Source organism: Numida meleagris, chromosome 4 (genome assembly GCF_002078875.1).
Source record: "Numida meleagris isolate 19003 breed g44 Domestic line chromosome 4, NumMel1.0, whole genome shotgun sequence".
Classification (NCBI taxonomy): Eukaryota; Metazoa; Chordata; class Aves; order Galliformes; family Numididae; genus Numida; species Numida meleagris.
This window is the reverse complement of record NC_034412.1, coordinates 930255-954010: the sequence shown is the minus strand read 5'-3', so window position 1 is coordinate 954010 and position 23756 is coordinate 930255. Positions and strand designations below refer to the sequence as shown.

The window sequence follows — 23756 nt, the reverse complement described above, 5'->3', positions numbered from 1 at the left end:
GGTCACAAAGGGATGAAGAGAAACTTCCCTCACAGCGCATGCTTCACGCTGAGCTATTTAAAGCCGATGTAATAGCTTATTGATTTAATGGTCAAGTGGTAGCTACCAGCGCTGCCTACCTTCCTGTGGGCGGTAGCAGTGGGAGGAGGTGAGCTGAGCCCCTCAGTGTTTGGATGAGATCTCCTCCTGGCAAGCGGCTGAGTTTGGGGCGCCAGGCGGCCAGAAGCAGACTGGGTCATTGAGCCCAGCCCCACAAGCTGTCCTCAGCAGAGGAGGAAGCGCTATAAACAGGTAGAAGCATGGTGGTGAGCCTGCAGCGTTCTGTGGCTGCGTCTGGTTGAGGATGCACTGGATAAGTGGTTTCCTCAGGGAAGAGCATGGGAGTTGCAGCTGGTACCCTCAGTGTCACAGCTCTTCCCTAGCAGTGGTCTGAGTCACGCTTTCTGCCATCCATTTTGTCTAGGTTACCATGGCTCGTCATGGAGATTAATGACTTTGCCGCACTTCATCACCTCCTAGCTGGGCTGCAGGCATGCAGTACACGTGGGCATGCGGCCCAGTCCTTAAGGAACTGCAGCTAGCGTGGGATGTCTCAACACCGGCAGGGCATCTGTCTTCTGCTCCTGCACTGATTGCTCTTAAAGTACGAACTCATGTTGCCTGTGTCTGTTCTGATGTTCAAGGCTCTAACTGAAACAGTATCAGAATATCTAAAATATGCTGATTGAGGAGTGTAATTGGCAAACCTGTTTGTGAAGTGCGGTGTAGCTACCCCAAAGGTGCCCTGTGCAGGAGGGGCATTCCTGTGTCCTGGCTCAACTCTGGGCTGGATTCTGACTTCCGAGATCCTACAGAAACCAAATCGTACACTTTTTTACATATGCTGTGCTTGTTTCTTTGAACTTGTCTTCTTTCGCCAGCATGAATATAGAGCAATGCTTGTATATAATAATGCAAAAGTGGATGCTGTATTGTGTATCTGCTGTGATAGTGAGGAGGACAAATACTGAGTTGGCTCTCATTCAGTATTGTACTGGTTATCATCGTTGAGACACAAGACTTGGGATAGATGTGGAGCAATCAGGTGGAAATGGATCTAAATCTTTATATAATCTTAAAACTTTATAAGTAAATTGCCATATAAGGAAGGAAGCCCTAAAGCAGCAAAATGGTTTACGTTATGTGTAATCTCTTAAAGAATTTTTTCTATTTTCTGTTGTTCCCATTAGTTCAGCGTGTAATGCTACGTGAGTGCCTGCGTGGTTGGTGGAGGACGCACTGAATGGTGGTGTTGTCACCAGGAGGTCAGCACAAAGCAGCAGCTGGGAGCAGAAATTCACAGCTGGGAATATTGACATCATGAGAAATGTTGTCCCAGAGACATGAATGATGGATTCTGTTATGTTCAGCTGTCTTTGTATGGTACCTGTAAAGGCTGTCATGGGTCTGCAGTGTGGGGAAGGCAGTGTGCTTGTTCCCTTCCTGAATATAGGGAACATTTCCCTTGTCTGAGGTAATTAAGTTTGGTGTGGAGAGTACCAAGCATTTCTCACCTCACAGCTGAGTGCCAGAGACAGCGGGCAATCCAACACCCAGCTGAGTGTACGTGAGGGAGTGAGCATATTCATGCAGGGGCACAACTGCAGCCTTCAAACCGATACTGAGCCCCAGAGTTTGGGCTGAGCTCATCAGGATTTGTTGCTGTTAAAGGGTGATTTTTCAGATATTTTTTGTGTCAAGTCGTTGTTGTAACTTGTTCCTGTAGTAGGTTCTGGTGCCTTGGTGTGTGATGTGAGAGGAACAACAGCTCGAGGTAATGCAGGTGAAGGGAGGCAGAAAGGCACGTGGGATGGGAATAATTTGGGGGAAAATCTGCTTGTTATCAAAACTCAGGTTATATATATTTTATTATCATTGTTGCCACTTTGTTTTCTGAATGGAATGCTTTCTATTCTGTGAAACACTGCTTCAGCTGTGGAAAGTTGTTATATTCCATAAAGTAACTTCAGATTCTGCTATGCTCACACTGTGACTGACAAAATACGCACACCTGTGAATCTTCTGGAGGAGAAGTTACTCCAGTATCTACTGATAAAGGTTAGTGGGATGATTTAGTCCTCAGCAGATGACTTTTGAGGTACTTAGTTTAATCTCCTTCCATGAATGTGACCACCACAGATTTTCACTTAACTGGAATCTTAAATTTTCATGGAGCTCGATGTCGTCCTTTGGAAAGACACTTGGTTCTGTTTTCAGTCTGTAAGTGGCAGTGCATCTCTAGATGAGTTTGAGGTAATTACCTTACCCTTTGCCAACCACACTTGTGCACTGGGATTTGATTGCTGCTTTGCCTTTCCTTTAAAGCAGATAGATGGCATGTCTAAATTTGTTAATTGTGAAGTCATAAGCATGTCAGCATCTGCCACTCACAGGTGTCACCGGTGTCAGTGGAGGGCCAGGAGCTAGCCAGGCACACTGGGCCCGTGCCCAGGTCTCAGTGCGATGCAGATGGGAAGTAATGCTGATTGATGCACGGAGCAGTGCAGCTTGGGAGGCAGAACGTGTCCTGAAGGTTTCTGCCTCATTGAGGAACATCAGTTCCCTGGTGGCTTAGATAAGAAAGCGAGCACTGGATTTAGCAGCCTTTGTGGGAATGTGGCCACAGGCAAGTGAATTAGAGGAATCTAACAAGGAGGAGGTATTCCGTGTCTGTCCACTAATCATCATCAGTTTAAATACTCAGTGGATATTAACATATATGTCTTTCTTTTAGGAATGGGATGCTCTCCTCTTACAGGAGGAGTGTTATTCCTTGGCAATAACACTGTCCTTTTTTGCTCTTTTTTGCTTTATTTGACTCTTTTTGGTTTTGGAAATTAACACATGACACACCTGGTAGGGCAGACGTTCGTTTTTCTTCTACAGCCTGTCACAAATTCTTCCTATCTGTTTCTCATGTTAGCCTCATTCCATGCACGTTATCAGGAACAAAGAAACACCCTTTCTTAGGTGGTGCAGCCAAAGCACAAAGTACTTTGGTTCCTACCATGCCTTGTTCCTTTTTCTTTAAACCTTCTTACAAAAATTCCAACACCAAGTCGTGCAGTGTCTGCAGGTTGTTTCCCACATCTCCACTCGCTGGCATGATTGCATGTAACAAAAGCAGGGCATGTGTGACCACTTGGTAGCCAACAGCGGCTTGTGGAATGTCGCCTATCTTCTGGTTATATGCCTTAGGTTTGCTTTGTATTTCACACACGTCTCTCCAAACTCCTGCCTCAGTAAAATAGATGAGGAGAGGGGAAGAAGAAAGTGATGAAATGGGTCTTTTAGGGAGAGAGTCTTATCGTTTGTGAATGTAAAAGCAGAACCCAGGTTCAGGGTTTGTTTCTGTAAAGTGTATCTGTTGCTGATCTGGCCAGAGCTCTGTTGGGCCCTTCCCCAAAGAGCAGCTTTATTTCTTACTGTGATATTGAGGAAGTGACCACGTGCCTGTAGTGTATATGATTTCCCTGCTCCATGAGGAGCTAACATGAAACAAGATGCAATTAATTCTGTGTGTGCATTGGTCATTCAGAAGTGAGAAAACGCTGCGCTGTATAATATGCTTGCTCTTGAAAATTAGAGGAAGAAATCCGTCTTTCCAACAACAGTGAGTATGCTCTTCTGTTGTTCTGTCTGTCCAGTAGGCAAATGAAACGTGGTAGTAAGTGTATCAGGAAAGAAAGGGGCTTAGCAGAGAGGTGAGAACCTGTGAACGCATCTTTTTGTTCTGCTGCTATTCTTGACTCCTGCTCTTCTGCAGTCTTTGTTTCCCTTTAGCAGCTAGGAGTGACTGAGAGGGAACAGAGACTGGACAAAGAACGGTGTGGGTATGAGGGCTCTGCAGGCCCTGTCTGGGCCTCTAACGTCATGTCTATTCCGAACGGTCTGCAGGAGCGTGCTTTGTGGCAGCCTTAGGACACCTGATCTGTCGTGGTGCACCGTGCAGATAGCTTCATCGCTTCCCTGAACCTGGGGCTGCAGCTGCCATACCCCCAGCAGCAGTGGAGCTGTGCTGGCTTCTGCTGAGTGCCTTTGGTTTTGTTCCTGCATTTCATGTGACTCTTCCTGCCAGGAATTCATAAAAGGGATTCTATTTTATACTTTCTTTTACAAGAATTTTTCCTAAGAATATGTTAGAAGTTCATTGCTGTTGATGTTGGTGTGATTTCCTTGGGTACTACATAACCTATTAACATCTGTTAATAGATGTTACCGGAATGAATGGGTCTGAGTTCTCCCTGTTGGTTACAGATGCTGAGGTGCAGCGCTCAGGGCCACTATAGAAAGCCATGCACAGGGGCAATACGCTTCTGTATTTCTGCACTTCCTATGAAGAACACACAATGCATTTGGCTTATAATTTCAGTTTATTATCAAAATGTTTTTATCAGATGACAAACTCAAAAAGCTAAAAGGAACGTAGGTTTTCAAATATACCTATTGTAGCAGTCATCCGAGGTATCTGCCACTTATTTTTGGAAATCTGTTTGCTTTGGTATACAAAGCAGTAAGTTCCTTTGCAATCTGCATGACGATGTTCAGTAGCTATCACTGCAGATTTAAAGCCCATTACCTTCTCATTTAAAGCTCCATTATTGTAATCAGCTATGCAGCTTTACTGGTGTGAGGACTGACATCCATTAGAGCATGCACAAATTATGTGCAGGAGAGAAACCCTCACTACTGAGGAAGTCAGTCTGAAAGCTGTGCTTCGTACTACACTTGTCGGTGTTCTCCACTGAACGTGTTCTGTAGGCTCTATCTCACTGTCTAATTCCACACATTACTCAAATTGGCCAGTTCTATGCAGATGCTGATAAAATATATTACAATAGTTTAAGTCAAAAGTGTAACTCAGATTTAAATACAAAAACTGTGATTTATACATTGCTAGAAACTTTAAAAAAGACCAACATTAGAGAAAGCAAGAAAAAGCATAGAAAATTGTGACAGGGTCTTTGATCACAATCTTTTAGATTATGCGTTCAAAAATTAATAAATTACCGACAATTTCAGTTTGGCCGGAAAGCAGTAATAAACTGTTGTAAATGTGAGTTCAAATAATACACAATGGAATAATTATCGAGAGGTTACTTAACTATGGCATGTCTTTGGACTCCCTTTGTGTAAATGGTTTCAAGTAGGAATGAAAACATTTGGCAGAACAGATTGATCATAACAGCAGAGGGTACCACGTCTGACCCAGGATGCAAACTGCTGCCTCATTACCATATGATGAGGAACAGAGCCGTGTGTTACTTAATACTTCTTTCCTCCGCTCGATCAGAAATGTGCATTCATCGACAGGTGGGAGATCATGCGTTGTACTGTGACATTTAAAAAACATAATGCAAAAAGCCACGGACCTGTGGGGAACTGGATTAGCTGAGAGTGAAGTGCTGCAGCTGAGCCGTGTGCGTTCTGCAGGGCTGGCTGCAGGAGAAGCAGCGATAGCCACAAGAGCTGAGCGCTGCGCTGGTGTTCTCCTTCGCTGGGGAAACAGATTGTTTAGGTGTGATTGCTTCATGTTTGCCTGCTCACTGAGAATTAAAGGGAATCCTGTAGCGCGTTTCTCTCAATTTTCTTCCCTCCGCCTCTTGTCAAAATCAGTTCATAATTTCTGTTTTCCTGGAGAGCTGCTTGAGATGCAGAGCGTGCAGCTCCATCACCAAACTCGGCATTTTTTAGCAGGATCCATGTAGCTTTTCGTGGTGCATGAAAAGGCTTCAGAGAACTCCGGAGAGTTTTGCAATGATCCTATGACCCTTTAAAACAAAACAAGAACATCTTGGCATTTTTAATTCCCTTTCTTTAGTAAAGAAAAAAAAAAAAAAGAAAACCAACCCAAACAGAAAGATCCTCTTTTTTAACCTTTTTCCCCCATCACTTGAAAATACTGTGGGAAATGGATGTATTTCGAAGCTCTGACTACTGCTTCCCTTTCACCTGAGGTGGTGGATGTGTTTTTCTCTTCTCAGTTTTATATTCCCCTCTGCAACCTCCAGAAATGCAGGCGCAGGCCCTTCGTCTCTACAGGCTCTCTCGGGGCTCCCATTTATTTCTGTAGGAATGCAGTTATTGCCCGTCCTTCATTTCTGTTGGCTTTTCTTTTCATAGCTCTGCTTTGTTGACGAGTTTCCTGGCATTGGGAGTACAGAAACAGCCCACAGAGAAATGCCAGTCAAGCAGCAGCTGAAGGAACAGTCACTACTTTCACAAATATTTGAGTACGTGGGATAAACAAGATAGTTCTGCAGTGAAAAGCCTTTGAAAGCGAGATACTGAAATGAATGTTCTGAATTGTATCAGGAGAGAAATCAGCTCTTGTATATGTGAGGCTTGGAGATGAGCGTTTTTCAAAGCTAAGAAATACACTGTGGTGTCTGCATACCTACTTGATCTCACCAGGTTGGAGCAAACAAATCCGTTAGACCAAAAGCACTGTTACATTACTGATTAGCAGGTTGCTCTGGCTTGACGTGAAGAGACTGCCCTGAAGACTTTAACTCTGAACAGCCAGCTTTCCTGTATGCCTCCACTGAATTCAAGCCCACCTATTCTTGGGAAGACTAACCAGAGATACAAGACAGAAAATACATTTGCTTGTTGCACCAATGCACACAGGTTTGTTACTGTTGGAGGGTGAGTAACCTTGCAGCTAAAACTCTTCTGTTACTCTTGCAAGAGGAGAGAACACTGTGGTGTTGTGTACCACCTGGCACAGTGGAGCCCCGCTGTGGGGCTGCAGGCATTACGAGCAGTGCAGCTCGCGTGGTGGTGAGGATGCCAATCCTCCCTGCTGGAGCAGAACGTTCTTCTGGCTCTAGGTAGGAAAGGAGTTCCTCCCTCTGATGCTCTTTAGGCAAACAGAGGCTACTGACAGAAGGCCATCTCTCTCGTGTCACTGTTATTATTTAAAAGCAGGTGGATTATTCTCTTCTCTTAGAAGAGTAAAACCTTCATACTCTACAGGTTAACTGGAGATTTTACCTGTGTGTTTACTGGCAGCAGAAGTCCACTCATAGTCTTTATAAGAACCCTATCAGGAGCTGTTGTGGGAGCAAGGGGAATTCTGGAAGAGCAGTGCGTTCCAGGCAGTCTGGGGCTCTCCTTTAAGTCTCACATGCATTCAGTAGCAGGTGGTGGTGGCTGTGCTCTTTGACAGTGGCTGCTCAAAGCTTCTCAGCAGTGCAGGCAGAATTGAGCTGTGTGGCCTTCAGAGGGAGGACAACTCCCCCACCCTTGTTCTGCCTGTGGAGCTGCCTGGGGGCTGGCGTGCCTGTTTCTGTCAGCAAAGCTGTGCTTGGGCTGCGGGTCAGTGTGCCTCCCTCAGCCTTTTGCAGCGTGCTCTCTTACTGCTCTACGTGTTTAAATATCTACCCTGGTAAATGAAGCCTAGCCTTCTACAGGGGACTTGTTAAATTCAGTAGCTGAAAGCTGTGTTATATTAAGGAATTACACTGAAGATTGCTACGCATGCTGACCTGAATTTGCCTGGGCTGTGCACGTCAGTTTTGATGGAGTTCACAGCATATTCTGGTCTGTATGTTCCACACCATACCTACACATAACAAAGAAAAGCACCTGTTAGCAAGGAGATTGTCCAGGAAGAAACCTGCTGTCATTTCACAGTGAAATACTTAATACTGTGAGATTTCATATTGGAACATAGAAAAACAATGTATTGTTATTTTTAAAGTATATTCTTATTCTCAAACAAAGGAATTTGAGCACAAGAAACTGCCCACTAGATTTATTCCTAGATGAATTCATTTATGTAGGTAAGATGAAATGTACCTAACAAGACTTTAATTTCACTACGTTGTAGAGAACACTGCTCAGCTTAGCAGCTCTGACAGCTCTTACTAGAACTAAAAAGTCAGCCTACTCTTTGTGACTTACTGTTAAACTGTAACAGAATGATTTTCACAGCCTTCAATCAAGCAGAGTGAAATACCTGCGCAAAGTTCAGAAAAAACAGCTGCTGATGGTTCATGTCCAGGCCAGGGAGAAGTTTTTCTTTCCCATTCTTTTTCACAAAGTTCTCATAGGCCTGCAAAATGAATTGTGCAGAAACGTTATGACTTCCGATCTATACATTCTACATGGAATGATGAGAAGGAGGAAAATCATGGATTCCTCGAAGCAATTTATTACTAACTGCCTTGGCTGTCCATCTTATTGCATGCTGCTTTTTGGCAGAAAAAGACAGGGCCATTTCTTCGTACTGCAATACAAGTGGCCAGACTGTACCAATACAGGTTTCGCAATGAATGGGCCTTACAGTAGTGTTTTAAACCTGATTCGTTTACATTGGATTAAATAGTAAGAGGAACAGGCTTAAAGAAAGCAATTTACTGTGACAAAAAAAAAAAGTGAAGGTTAATGGAGTAATTTCAGCAAGACAAGTATATCCAGATAACTAGGTCTTTGTGTAACCCTGCATCTTTTTTATAGAGGAAGAAATTAAGGATGCAAATGAGGACGTGTTCTAAAATACAGAAGCTATGGAGAATTAATACTACACTTCATCAAGCTTTGTGATAATGAATGTATTAAATTTCACTGAATGGTTACATATTTTCCTAGGCAATCCTTTCATGGGGTTAATTAATGAATAACAGAGCATGTTCTGTAAAGGAAATGGCTGTGAGATTCTCTTCTATTGACTTAGGGGTGGGTGTAGTGAGGCATCAGCAAGCTCTGTGCTAAAGCAGTCTCCAAATTGTCAGGGCTCAGAGCTGTCTGTACAAGGACTTGCCTGCAGCAGCCCTGTCTCCTGTAGGTTCTTTGGATCAGCCGTTACCATCAGTTACCCTGTTTGTACCTTGCATGGTAAAGATGCACATGGGAAGGCACGGTGCTGTGCTGCTCTCTAAAGCACAGTCGCAAGCAGAGCGTAGCTGATGCATCTCATGCTGAGTTCCCAGCACGTGGCACCCCCAGCATGTGTCCCGCCTAGCACGTGGCACCCCCAGCATCTGGATCCCTGTGTCAGTGACTGGGCTGGGCACCCCAGCCCACGTCTGGCACAAATGATCTCCAGGACAATCCAAGATGTGATCCAAGGATTCATTCCTCCTGCACTTAGTCATCTTTCACTCTTGCCCTTGTTCTTTCTTGTCCCTAATGAGGTAAGAGATGCGTAGCAAAAAGCTTCAACAGTTGCAAAACTAGCAACAGCACACATGTGTGTTAACTGTTTGTTTTTTTTTTTGCTCTCAAATATTTGTCAAATACATTTATTTCAAATAGTGCAGAGTTCCAGGATCCAATTTTACTAGCGTAAAATTGATTCCGTAGGGCGAAGAAATCAGTTTTATCAATTATTTAATGTTGCATTATAAAAAGTTGATTTCTAGAACTAACCACTTGGTTTTTTTTTTTTTGTTTTTTTTTTTTTAAACAAGTTGCAAAAGACTTTAAAACCTTTCCATAGTAAGAACAGCTGCATTCATGTTTCTCATAAAGACCATGTGTCAGTGTGTTGTTTGTCTACCACCACTTAAAGAAAGATGTTGGCAGACTGGAGGAATATTCTGACTAAAGCCAGTGCCAGGCTGCCACAAGAGTAAAGGCAGTCACTGAAGTGTGCGCTGAAGAATGTGCAGTCAACAGGTCTACTGAAAAGGCTCCAGAAATTTTAGTTATTCACAAGCTGAGCAAGATTCAACAGTGCCACGATATTGCAAAAAAGGCAAATATCATACTGGGATGTATAAACAGGAGCATCTTATATAAGTCACATGAAAGAATCCTTCCACTCTACTTGGCACTGGCCAGGTCTCAGCTGGAGCGCTCTGTACTGTTTTGAGCTCTGCACTCAAAGAAAGACGTAGACCAACTGGAGGGAGTCCAGAAGAAAACAGCAAGAATGAGCAGAGGTCTAGCAAACATGACCTATGAGGAGAGATTGAAAGAATTGGGTTTGTTTAGTCTAAAGAAGAGAAGTCTGGGCTTTACATAACAGTCTTAAAATATGTAAAAGGTGGCTGAAAAGAAAGGAGTAGATTGTTCTTTGTTTCCGCCATTGAAAGCAAAGTCGTGATAGCATTCAACTACAGCAAGGATGTAGTGGATCTTCCCTTACAGAGTGTTTGAATGGCTGACTGTGCCTGCAAGGATGGGGGTGGACTGGATGGCTTCTCAAGATTCCTTCTGGTCTTTTTTTTTTTTTTAAACTGCTTTTGATATCATCATAACTAAGGAAATCCAATTGTTTTTTTGGGTAACGCTTCTGATTTATTTTTTTTTAATGTCCATTCCTTTCAGAAAGAGAATGCTCTGTCATGGGTTTGTGTTGTTTTTTTTTCATGCGTAAGTATTCTGGTAACTGAAGATCAGAGTGATCTATTATGACATACCGACTCCTCTTTTAGACTTAGAAGTCATTCTTCAGTCTCTCATTAATGATGGTATTTGCCCTCAAACATTTATATTTCTATTGAAGGGAGTGTTGCTGATGGCCTTGCTTGCAGGAGTGATATGACAAGTTTGAGAAGCGTGACTTGGCCCATGCATTCCAGCAGGCACTTTGTTGAGCAATGACAGCAGTCGAGTTTTCAAGTGTTGGATATTTTGCTACAGAACAGCGTGTTCAGAGAAGGAGACAAAGCATCATGTTACAATGGCCTGCCCTGTCAGATATGTAAGTAACACGGAAAAGGCCTAGAGAAGCTGACTTGCTTCTCATCTCTCAACCTGCAATCACAAAGAGAAGACCTTGTTTTACTTTCTGTCTCCAAGTTGGCAAATCCAGAGAGTTAGATATTCTCTTCCTGAAGTAGATGAAAGGAAAACCAAAAAGCAGACAAGCTCCCCATGGAAGGCTTAGGACAGGGAGTCCAGATATCACTGACATCTTTGGATACCTGCCCAGGGGACGCTAGTCACTTGTACGAGACAAGATTTTGAACAGTGTACACAGTGAATAGAGTTCCATGTAAGCAGAGATTAACAACAACAAAAAAAACCAGTCTCTGTTTATGGATAGAAGTGAGAAGAAAATCATTCTGTTCCTCCTTCCTGGTATAGAAAAGCTGGTGAAGACGGGTAGCCAGAGGCAGCCAGAGCTGCTCAGTATCGTCAGTTTAGTTAGGTGATTGTTCAAATGTGGCCTGAAACAATTAATAAGATGAAAGAAATACAACAGTTGTCAATGGTTTTAAACTGTGCTTTGATGACAGAGTAGGTACGGTCCTGTCCCTAGCAAAAAACATTTCTTCTTCAAATACTCTGAAATAAATTGTCTTAACTTATGATGATTTCAGCTAGAATAAAAAAAAATGGATACTTCTTACCTTATATGCTTGTCTAACACCGCCATTATCAGCAATGTTTTCTCCTAGTGTGTTGATTCCACTCAGCTGTAAGAGAAAAAGAGAGAATACAGTCTGTGGAAAGAAGAGCTTATCCAGGATCTGGATGCCAAGCTGTGCCTAATTCACTTTCAGACAGGGAGAATTCCCTTGAAGTCTGAAGCTGTAGAAGAAGACTATGACAGAATCTCTGAGAAGTCTCCTTTTCCCTTATCTCAAAATCCATGCAGATACTCTTGTTTTCCCTAATCTTTTTCCTCCCCACACAGGTAGCTTTCTAGGAGCTTGTACTTCTTTTACTCAGAATTTCTGATGCTTGGTTGTGTGTTCATTCATTCTTTTTAATGCTCACCTTCTTACCACGGTTCCTGTTAGGGCAAGTAGGCAAAATCTGTCCCCGTGGTCTACAAAACAAGTTAAATCCCAACTCCAGGTAGTTGTAATTATCGGTTAACAGACATCAGCAAATCTGCTAGGAAGTCATTAAGTATTTTCCTGTATATTGGGCAAGTTAGGTAGCTCTTTGGTAGCAAAATGCAGAGAATAAAGTGATCTAGCTGTTACCCTGTTCATAAATCAGCGAGGTCTCACTGAAGGTGATGAAGCTTCGGTAATACAGAAACTGTCGGTTTATTTTTAAGGTGTTGTACTTTTGACCTGTAGCCCAAACGCTGGATTACAGTATTCAAAGCCACAAAACAGAATCATCATTAGAATGAATTTTATCTGTGAAAAATGGCAGATAAACATGCAGAAAAATTCTTTTCCTTTAATGGTTTCCCCGTCGGTCCCAGCAGTTCAAAAAGTGATTAGGAAATCCTCAGCACAGGAGGGTTTATCTTTTCCCTATTCAGTGTGAGGGAATATATTGTCAGCCCCTACAAAGGCCATACAGTAATAGTCAGAGAAACGTCTTCTTGTATAGCAGATACAGAGTCTTGTATAGGATCTGTGTAGACAGAGCTGTTGCTTCCAGTTGCGGTTTTGCAGCCTGCAGTCAGTGGGAACGGGGCTGGTCTCCCGGTCAGTACGAGGAACGCCCACCTCACCACGACCTGCTTGTGTGCTCTGCTGAGTATTGGTCTGTGACGTCAGACAGACCTGATCCTGCAAAGCACTGTCATGGAATCAGGGCTTCCAGGCAGTGCTGAAGCCTGTTGGTTTAACTGTGCAGGGCGCTACCAGTGCGGGTACATGTAGGTGGGCTGCCTGCGTTCCATCTCATCCTTGCATCCTGCTGTCCCCTGCTTCTTCTCAGCCCTTACTGCTTTGTGGTTCACATGTTTATCTTCAGGAAAGACCAAGAAACTTCGGAGGGGAAGGAAAGCAGCAAGCAGGATTTGTTTTGACGTGGGTATGTTTTATTTGCACATCGAGCTTTAGGGAAAGAAGATCAAACTTGCATGTATTTTTTTTCTGTTCCTTAATGGGATTAAAGAAGAGCCTTTGGGGGCCCATAAAGGTTTCTAGAGCAGCGGCTTCTCGGACTGCCCCTGAGACTGAATGAGCACCTTGCCTTGTTCTTTTTAAGAATCTCATGCTGGTTTTCCTCAACCATTCATGCAAAAAGGCTTTGCGTGTTTAGAACATAAGACCCTGAGGTTTCTCATTAAAAGAAAAGCAAACACTGGTAGTTGTAAATAAATATGACATACCTGCTGTCCACCTGCTAGGTCCCATGAGAAGTTTCCATACTGGTACACCATGCACTGCGATAAGTTCTTAAAATTGCGTGCAGATTCTTCAGTCCACCAGTCTACGAGGTCTCCATTCTCATTGAAATTTCTGCCTGTAACAATATTTTAACAGAATGATGAGTAAAGGAAAAAAAAAAAAAGCGGCTTTTGATGCATTAAGGATAGCAAGTAAATACAATCACTCGTTAAAAGGTTATCTCTGCAATGAGGCAGTCATACAGATGACATGCTCCAATTTTTCCTTTTTTTCTGAAAGGGCTATATTCCAGTTAAGGAATAAAACAAACTAATTCAGCCTGAATTAGAAGGTGTGATGAAGGCTCTCTTAGGGAGCGTGGCACGGTTCTGACGCGTGCCTTGGTGCTGGGTTGTTGTAGTGCGGGGTAGAAGTGAAGGCAGTGGCTGGGCAGCAGGTCTAGCAGCTCGGTCCTTGAGTTCACAGCTGGAGCAGCGTCGTGGCACACGCTGCTCGGGATGTTGTGGAGCTTACAGCTGGTTTTTTGTTTCCTTTTTTTTTTTTCCTCTAAGAAAATGCTTCTGATGTAGCCTTTGGCAAAAGTAAGCAGCCAGGTACAAGACTAAAGGCTTTGTGTGCAGCAGGTCTGCAGGCTGCAGCCTGGCAACATTGTAACACCTCAGAAATCCAAATTTTGTCTTATATATGGGAACTCGGTCTTCATTTTATTTGTTCCCTGGAACGATGAAGCACTAACGCATGTCAAATATTCTGTGCGCCCTATGTTTTGTAACTAGAAACTCATTACATTACCGTTGTCATCAAAACCATGTGTGATTTCGTGTCCGATGACCATGCCTATGCCACCATAGTTTAGAGATTTGGGCTGAGATGCACTGAAGAAAGGGGGCTGCAAAATGCCAGCAGGGAAGACTGCAAAAGAAACCCAAACACGATTAAGGTACTGCCTCATTCAGCCGTGTGCGCTGCGTGATCAGACCGTTTTTACAGATGTCCAAGTCTTGCCAAAGTCATGCAATTCCCTCAGATTTAACAGTAACAGTAATTTTATTTACACATGGTAATGGCTGTAGGGAATAAGGAACAGATCAGCGCGGCCACTCCCCTTCCCCACCAGCTTGGGGTAAAGGAAAACAGCTCTTGGGACACTTGCATAATCACGAGCAGTTTAAGTATTGTTACTGTTTAGTTTTGCAAAAGAGCAGTTGGACTTTCCCAGTTTGCAGCACTCAGCATTCTCAGTCTCCTGTAGCTTTATTAAACAAACATCGCAACATCCTGAAGGATGGCAAGGTGTTCCCTACAACGAAGGCATTCCTTGGTCGTTGTCCCCACTTGAAAGCAATCTCAGAGAAATTTGTTCTTTCCTTGTAACTAGTAGTAATTCCCACTAGAACCAAGGAAAATAGGCCATGCTAGCAGCGGAAGAATTGGAACAAAATGCTTCTTTTTATCCACTTCTCTGCTAATCTCTCTATGCTTTCAGGAAACAATTTAGTAAAAATAAATCGTCTTTCAGGTGTGCTCTTTTATAAATGAAGATTTTTCTTAAAAGGTTCTTTCTAGGTACAAAACTTGTATGTAAAGGAATTACATGACAGGTCTCATACAGAAAAGCAAGGAGAACATGCTTCTTGTGTTTCCACGTAATTCCCAGTAGCCATTTCTTTAAGGAGGAGAAAGAATCATGAGAAAAATAAGAGGTTAGAAAATAAACTCTTACTGCTGTCCTGTGCAAACTGCTGCCTGCTGCCACAGTAATTCTGTGACATTGCTACTTTGACATTGAATTAAGTATCTGCATGTTTCTGTATTCATTTTTATTAGCAGATGCTGATAGTAAAGACAGGAGTGTAAATGCCGCACCATATGATGGGTATTTTGATGACTGGAAAAAGAAAGCAGTACTTGGGGTACAGCATCAGAAGGCTGTACTTCTCCTGAAGCCCACGACTGGCAAGGTATTTGCTCAGAATGATGAGCATCAGTCCTGGTGGCCTGAAACACAGCTGGAATCGTCGGAGCTCAGTGCAGCCTTTGCTTGAAAACGAAGGAGCACGTTCCCTTCTGGGAGGCAGCAGCTCCCCAGGTCTTTAAGTTCAGTTTAATTACTGCCCTGTCACCTCCTCCATTTTTAGAGTAAAATGTCACAACTCGTAGATTTTTTTTTTCTACTCTGCCCCTCAGGAAGCAATTTATTCCGTGACTTCTGTTACATAAAACAGCGGATAGGCATTCCTGCTATAGTGAGGTGCATTTCAAGCAGAGATACAGACAAAGAAGGAAGTGCAACTGCTGTGGGATATAAAAGGCAGACTGCTAATCAGCTTTGAGAACATCCAAGGCAGGAAAAAGCATGAAGTGTTTCCCCCAGAATCTGTGCAGCCCTACACAAAAGAAGGACACACTGCTTTTCTTCCTGAATGTGTTTGCAAACCGTAACGCCTTTGCTGGGAGTGATTGTGTTGCACAGTCTTCCCCAAACGGTCAGAAGCACGGATCTGCTCCGTTTGGCACAGCTGCAGGGCAGGGGGAGCTGGTACCCAAAGGGAGCGATGCTGGGCTGCCTCACTAGCGGCTGCTCCGCTGGTTTTTCTGATGTTGAGTGGCTTCTTTAAGATCTGCTTTAAGTGCTGCTGGAACCATGAGGATCACAGCCATATTAAGATGTGCTAATGGAGCTCTAAATTTCCTACATATCCTGCATCAAACTCCTTTTTAGAGGTTATGTTTTTCTCTTTTTTTTTAAAGAAAGTTATCATGCTAATTCAGACATCACTCTAAAGATCAGACTGCTTTAATTATCCTGACATGCGATAGCTGCAGGATGAGGTAAGAATTTATGGCTCAGATTAACCTCTACTCGTCAGCTTTGGTCTTACAAATCATGATTTCTTTTCTACAAATTATTGTGCAAAACTATTTTAAACAAAGCCTTCTGAGCAGAATTTTATGCTGAATGTTCAATAATACACTTAAAATGCTCACAGCTTTACTGCCTACCAAAATGACTGCACTTTCTTGCCATCCCTAAGTGTAAGCAGTGCTTGTCAGTTAAGTCACACAGCTTTGTCCCTACCCCCTGCAAAGCCAGAATAGTTTGAGTTCACTGAAAAAGTTAACGAACCTTCACAAACATTGCCAAAGCTCTGAACAGGGCATGAAACCTAAAAATAGGTGACTACTCTGGCTGCTGAATTTCTGTGCAAACAGCACCACGCTGGCAATCCAATCATCATGAACTGTATTCTCTTATCCTTACTATGCTTGCACCAACACAAGGAGTTTTCTCCATTCCTCCTTGTTCTTGCTGGCTTGGGGTTAAGGCTGAGTGCTGCATTCCCTTTCTGCCCAAACCAGCAGCTTCGTGCTTCTGCAAGTGCAAGCTATTGCACGGAGACTGGGGTCCAGTGGGAGATGTCAGGATCGTATTTGCAGGAATCTGCTTAATGGATCACCTGAATCAGCAACATTTACAAATGCAGGACTGCAGGTCTTCTTCAGCTTCTTCAATTCCTTAGTGGGGACCAAAGTAATTAAAAAAAAAATACTTCTGGAAGTATTTAGTAATAATTTGGTAAACCTTACCTATCTGATTTCTACTTGCAGAATAAAAAGCATTGACAACAGCAGCTCCACTTATCCACCTAGTAACAACAGAAGAATAAAGGTTAGAATTTCAGTTCTCAGTGGCAGGTACAAATGTAGAGACTGAACTGCGTAATAATTGAGGCTGGAAGGCATTTTTGGAGATTAAGTCCAGCGCCTCCACACACAGTGAAAATGTTTTTCCTCACATCTAGTCAGAATTCTCCATTTTCCAATTTGTGTCTGTTCCCACTTGTCCTAGCACCGCACATCTCCAAGAAGAGTCAGACTCCGCTATATCCCGTCCCATCAGGTAGCTGAAGACAACAGTAGGATCTCCTCAACATACATCCATCTCTGCAGCCCATATCCAAATGAACAGGCCTACAAGTTAGCATGGCCAATAGTGACAACAGTCTCTTTTTCTGATTTGGTTTAATTAGTTTCTAAATTGGCCAGAGCTGAGATAGGAAGAGTAGCCAGTGTGGCTAGGGAATGTTCTGTGACAGTGTTCGGGTTTATCTATGTTAATTCAGAGCAGGACTACACTTCTGAAGTAAATTCCTGCTCATCCTCATTTAATCATGCTTTGTTTGGCATTGCACAGTGGTCTCTGAATGAGAGAAATAAAACACATGGGGATGAAACTCATCTTTCAGGTGAACTTCACTGAAAAGCTGCTCTCCAAGAGTCCACTTAATCCAGTACAGGAGCTAAGGGACCAGGCTAGAGCTACTTCAGAATACTTAGCCTTCCACACCATCCCCCTAACTTCATCATCCTCCTGTTAATGTAGGTCCAGCCTTTGAGAAGGGAGCAATGCCCTCCTGCCTACCCTCTTAATGGGGGAAAAAGTGCAGGAAAGTAATTAAATCATTGCTGATTACCTTCCAACCGTCTACCTCCTCCTGTGGAAACTGAGTGAAGACCTATATAAGGTATTTTTAAATACTCACTCCTCTTTGTCCACCTTTTCTCTAAGCTTTTTCAGTCTTTTCTTCTGGGTAAATACTAAATTTTGAATGATGTTTTCAAAGTATTCTTCTTCTTTGTAGTTCAGCTGCAAAGAAAGAGGGAAAAATACTTAGTGGTGGTGGTTGGTGCAGTTTGAATTATGCAGGTGGTCCACATCGTACTTCGGGAGCTAGTTCACATTCATGAATAAATAGACACAGTCACTAAGTTATGTATACTTGCATCCACTTCAAACCGTGGTAAATCTGTGGCAGATTTAGAAATACTAGACTGAACACCATTGGCTCTACGTTTTAGTCTAGCATGACTCCTCTAGAATTTACACATTCCCTTGAAGTACGACCAAATACACACCATCATCTGTCCTGGATCAGCTTATTACACTGAATTTTAATACATTCTTATTTACCTCTGTGCAACTGAGGACAAGATTGAGTTATTCTACGCAGATGCAGATGATTTGGCTTTGTTATGAAGACAAAGCCATGATTTCTCTCTTAAGACCTTTTTCTGATTATGCACCTGTCATGGATACTTACCTCCTGGTACTCACTGTTCAGCTTATTGTCATCTGTCATGATCTCATCTGGATAACCAATCCTCTCTCTAATTGCTGTTGCCTAGGGAAAAGATAGTTTGACATCCATAGCAAATCTGCCCTGATTTTTACATTGATCATCTACTAGGTAGGCAACTGCAGAAAACCCAGAACTTTAACTGAATACAGTTTTTATTTTCATTTCTTTAATTATTGTAAGCACTGTAGCATGCATGGTTAATTATAACAATGGAAATTTTCAGAAAGTGTCTTGTTCCTTCTTTTACCAGTAAACTTAGAGCAGTATGCACAAGATGCCAAAAACACTGCATCGATGCCTTGGAGTTGAAAGTCTAGGTTAAACCAATAGTAGATTGAAAAAATTGACATATTTTACAGTATTTAGAATGGAATAAAATTAATGACGGGAAGTTTTTTAACTTCAGTATGTTACAGGAAATCACATTTACAATTTTTCAGGACTTCAGTTTGAGTCTATATCAGAATTTCTGAACCAGCTCCCATGTCTATATTGGACTGAAAACCATTTATTAAAATATTCTCAGATTTTGGCTATTAGAGGCCCTGAACAAAGGCATCTCACCCAAACCTTACTCAGTGCCTTTCAATAGCTGAATATTCATTTGTATTTGATGACATTGTCAGAACCAATTAAAAAAAAAACCAAAAAAAATCAAATGATTCTTTGGCAGCTCTTTCTAATATTTCCATATAAGCATTCATTAATAAATTTAGCAATAAAATCACATGATGTATACAACTAATTTTCAGATGTAGGCTGTTCCCACAAACAAATGAACATTACAAGCAACATGTGGAGTGCATGAGAACTTTTCCAACAGTCTGCATTTCATCTTGCCAATTAAGTTGTTTGCAGCAGTAAAAGTGTTTCATGGACTTTGTAAATACACTGCCTGTGTCTAATCACAGTACAGAGTTCATAGGACTTCAGTTCACTACATCAGTTACACAGCCATTCCTTGGCTGGGAAGTTATTGGGAGTTATTGGGTGGTCAGAACTGCTTGGTACGTGTGGCTGTTGAAGCTTTCTTCTACCAGGGCTGCACTTGCACCGCATGATAATATTGCATCTCAGCTATGCGATGCCATGTGAGCTGGGGTAAGGCCAGCCGATGCTGTGTCTGTCTGAGGTATCTGTTGCAATCACGCATTTTTGTAGACTGTGCAGTCTAGAGTTGTTTGATAATGCAGTAATACTTGAATAGTTATTTTTAATGTTTTTTCCTAAGATTTTGTAACACAAAAATTTGGAGGTCCTGCTCTACAATTAATATAAACACGGCATTTTCCAAGTGTTGTTATTTTCCTAGTAAAATATCATTAAGAACTCAAAGTGGAAGACTTTTTATCCCGACAATACAACAAATTAGAGGTATAATCAAGTTCTTTCAGTTACCCTGTTCAGTGCTCTCTACAATTGATTTCTATTACTCCAGACTTACATGAACTGTCTGAAGCTGCTTCTACCCTCAAAAGAGAGCTCACTAAAGCTATGCAGCCTGTGCTTTAACTTTATTCTTGTCCTGTTGCTCACAATAGCTGGTAAATCACCACAAATGACTCCTCCTCATTTTCATTATTACTTTCCTGTAGATACTTGTTGTCTATCCCATTATTCACTGATTTGCCTGGAAGGTCTTCATCTTTCATATAGATGTCTCCTATTTTGTACACGTATCTCCAGAGAGGCCCCTTCCCATGTAATTTGAATCTGACATAGAAAGTCTGCAAGCTGTTGTGCCTCTATAAGCAGATATACATGCATTTATGTACATATGTGAATACATATATGTATATAAAAGTGTTACTGCTTTTTTCTTCTGGAAAATAAACAGTTGGTAGCCCTATTTTTAGAGAAACACGCCGTATTTCCAATATTTAAGATTTAACTTACTTTTTGCTCTGCTTTCTTTTTGGTTTCTGCATCCATCCAGGTGAGATCATCTAAAGTTTGTATAAAAACACTACGTATATCTGCAATCATTTCCTCCACCTTGGAAAAAAAAAACCACATTAGTATATTACAGATCCATATCAAATGATTCCGTTATTTCTCCACAGTTAAGGTTTCTTGGCTTATACATGGTTTATTATCACCGTCTTGTTCCTCCTGCACTATCTGGTTCCGTGTGTGCTGTTTATGGACCATACTCAAAATCTGGAGCTCAAGTTAAGGAGCACTTTCAGCCTGGGAATGGGCACGAGCTCACAAAATGATGCCAATTATTCAGGTTACAAAGAATCCGTCAGACATCCATCTGTTGCACGTTGCATGTCTGATGGAATTATTTGATATATGTCAACCACAAAAATGGTGTAACTTAAGCTTTGATTACAGAGGGAGTGATGGGAAGCAACCGCATCTTCATTTCAGGTATGTTTTTGGAAATACTCTGTGTGAGTGAAGGCAAAGAGAAATAACCAGTTGTCCCTGTGCCACACTTGGGCAGGATGTGAACTGGTACCAGTGCAAAGAATCAGCAGTGCCTTGGTTCCAGGAGGGGCTGCTCCTTGGCTCGGGCTGGCTCACGGGACAAGTGGGGCACACAGACCCCTCTCTCCCTCCAGGTGTGCACACACACTCTCTTTGTATTTCACGTTACTTCACGATGTGGTTGTTTGCGTGGAAGCAGGCCGGCTCAGAATTAGTAATGCAGAAGTACTTGGGTGCAAGGGTACGACTCATAGCACATATATCCTTGTTACTCCTCAGTGATACATTGATTAAGAAGCAAATCCAAAGGTTATATTTTTTAGGAAGTGACCCTGGTATGCGGAAAAGTTAAATCAAAAGTGTAATCAAAGCTTTTTAAAGAACTGCCTAGTAAGTGACAACTGATGTTTGGATGGCACACGGGTTAGATTTGCTGAAAGGCTTACCACGTGTTTACTGTCCCCAGCAAAGGCTTCCTGCACATACAGGCGTCCCACTGCATTCTCCATGTTGCCGTTGACGTAGTTGGCGCAGCGACGCCAAACAGCAGTTTCTGACGTGGTGCCATACAGCGCCTGTCAGACATAAACGTCAGAGAGAGCGGTGACGTGTGGGCCCACGCAAGCTGAAGGCGAACTGATGAGCAGATGTGCATTCAGAGGAGCCTGGCGGACCTTCAGCCAGTGCATTAGTTCCTGCTTGTACTTATGGCAGCTAACTGGACTCACCGTGTGAAGGGCATGTCCTCCACAGGCTGAGAAAATAGAAGAATCATTAGCAGTGTTCTTTATCTTTTCAAAGCGTGTAAGGCAGAGAGAAGAAAACTGCTCTAAAAGCCAAGAAGGGGAGAGGTTAAAGAGGGATACCCTGAGACAGAGCTCTCATTGTCACAGGGCAGCTCTGACAGCGCCGCTGTGACTGCACAGCTGTCCAGCAGACTCGTTCCTGCAGCGTTAAGACTGTTTTCCACCCAGTGGCAGCTGTATCTGTGTGCTGCTGATGTAGAAAACAGTGTGCTCCTGCTGCCATACAGGTGATGGTGACATGGCATAGAAAGGCATTGCTGGGGATTTGTATGTGTACGGTGCCTGGTGTATTAGGACTGACACCTCCCTCACACAACAGAAACATAGTTATATTTGAAAGCAAACTTAACGAGACAAATGCTAGTTTATTTTCACTGCATTTAGTCTGAGAAGCTTCAGCTACATTATATTGCGTATTATTAGTTAATTATAGAAAAGGAGGTGTTGTTATACACAGACAGTGGCAAGGTCCTTTTCTGTTGTTGTTTCAAACTTTGACATTTTTCTAAATGAAAGCTCAGCGAAGCCCTGGGGTGTTGTGGTGGTTCACAGAGTGAGAATCATGTTCCTCAGTGATGCAGACTAAGCAAACACGAAGCTTTCTATTAAAAGTTTCATGTTTTGAGGGGTTGGGGAAAAAGATGAAGTAATTAATGAATAAGATTACCCTGCTCAGAGATAGCAAACTGACCGAACTAAATGTCCATTAACTCCCTCCAGTAATTATTCCTCTATTTCTGTGACAGGCAGAATCTGCTTAAAACACTGCATGTGTGCATAGAAGTGTTTCCTCTCTCACTGAGAGATGAAGCAAAATGGCCTTAACCTTTTTTTGATGGGGCTCGGCAAACTTTAAAGTAGAAAGTTCAACTGGGTCAATAGAAAAGATTTCCATCTACAATCTTTGTGGGATTGCTCAGCACTTCCATAAAAGCACTAAAATATCTGCGGGATCAAATGACTGAAAAACAGGACTGGGCCCATACTTTTCGACCGTGACTCTCTTACTTTGGATGCTGAGGAGTTCCTAACAAGCCAATCCAAACTGTTGCATAACCATGTGCTAGCAAACGGGACTGTTACCAAAATGACCGTATCATCAGGGGAACGATTCAGAGTTGGAAATAACAGAGACCAAGTAGCAGAACAGCACTGTTCAGATCCACTTCAGCTGTTAAACACAGTTCTTATAAACAATGTGTACCCTCCAGCTGAGGCTTTAGCAAACACGTCTAGCTTTTGTGCACAACATTCAAAACACCTTACATTTTATACAATATAGACATTAAAGAATTATCTTTTTTGGTTAGCCATGATCATTCTTACAACTTGAAAAGAAAGATGAATTTCTGCACCTTACGAAAAGCATTCCTGGTGTCCTTGTAGTTCCGGCTGAGGCTGTTTACGAGGTCCATTACGAATCGCCAGATCATGTAGTTCTGAAGTTCTCTATGTAATAAAACAATGATAATAAGCTGGTAACGTTCTTAGGCTTTTGAAATATACTGGAAATAAAGTGCAAATTACAAAAATATCTATCATACCTACCTGGGAGTGTACTTATTGAGAATAGACTTCAGCTTGGTAAGGTATTCTGGGTCATAAACAACCACGTGTTCTGTATTCTCAACATCAATTTGTACGGTTGACATTATATTATTTATGAATTTTGACCAGTTGAACGCCTGGAAAATCAAGACGTGTTATTTAAGGTTAAATCCTCCAGAAACAGTCTTTAGCTATTTTTAAAAATATGTTTGCCTCTCACAATTGTTCTGATCTCCCAGCAGCTTCACTACTTGTAAATGGTGTCACGCAATAATAACTCATCTGGGATCATTTATATCCCCTGTGCTCTAAAATCCTATTACAATAGGATGGCATCCAGCAGAAAGGGTCCAGACATTGCTTTATTTTCAGCCTATCACAATTAAAAACATTACAGCTGTTTCCATTTAGCCTGGGAAAGCAGAAATGGTATTTTAGGTAAAATTTCACTTACTCTTTTGCTATATATGGCTAAGATTTTCTAAATCAAAGTGTGACAGAAAGCTTTATTTCTCAGCACGAAATGGCTCTGTAGATGTGGGGCAGTATGAAATTTGTGGTATATGTGGCAGTCCATTCTCAAGCACAGGGTAAGGGCTTGCTCAGAAGCATGCTGAAATCCACAAAAAGCTTTACTGTAATAGGCTTTAAAACGGACACATTAAATCCACTCTCTGTAATGAATTTTCCCACGTATGCTGTAGTATGAGATACTGAAAAATAAATAGTTTGGTAGCAGGGCCATAAGCATGTGACAGCAGGATGCCGTGGCAGACAATTCTCACTGA

At 42.2% G+C, this 23756-nt stretch overlaps 1 protein-coding gene across 5 annotated transcripts in view; it reads right to left on the bottom strand.

Moving 5' to 3' along the window:
* MME (membrane metalloendopeptidase) overlaps positions 4394–23756 on the bottom strand; it is a 41685-nt gene continuing 22322 nt past the window's right edge. For 4 of the 5 annotated variants that reach the window (XM_021394174.1, XM_021394175.1, XM_021394173.1 and 1 more), the window contains exons 11-23: positions 22969–23105; positions 22776–22869; positions 21061–21189; positions 20075–20173; positions 18140–18220; positions 17582–17685; positions 16626–16684; positions 13830–13949; positions 13019–13152; positions 11346–11411; positions 8003–8098; positions 7530–7606; positions 5711–5810 (exon numbers count right to left, since the gene is read on the bottom strand). In XM_021394174.1, the coding sequence (XP_021249849.1) occupies positions 5711–5810; positions 7530–7606; positions 8003–8098; positions 11346–11411; positions 13019–13152; positions 13830–13949; positions 16626–16684; positions 17582–17685; positions 18140–18220; positions 20075–20173; positions 21061–21189; positions 22776–22869; positions 22969–23105 (1296 nt within the window). Of the gene's footprint in view, positions 5811–7529; positions 7607–8002; positions 8099–11345; positions 11412–13018; positions 13153–13829; positions 13950–16625; positions 16685–17581; positions 17686–18139; positions 18221–20074; positions 20174–21060; positions 21190–22775; positions 22870–22968; positions 23106–23756 lie in introns of all 5 variants that reach the window. The other variant, XM_021394171.1, reaches the window with a different exon arrangement.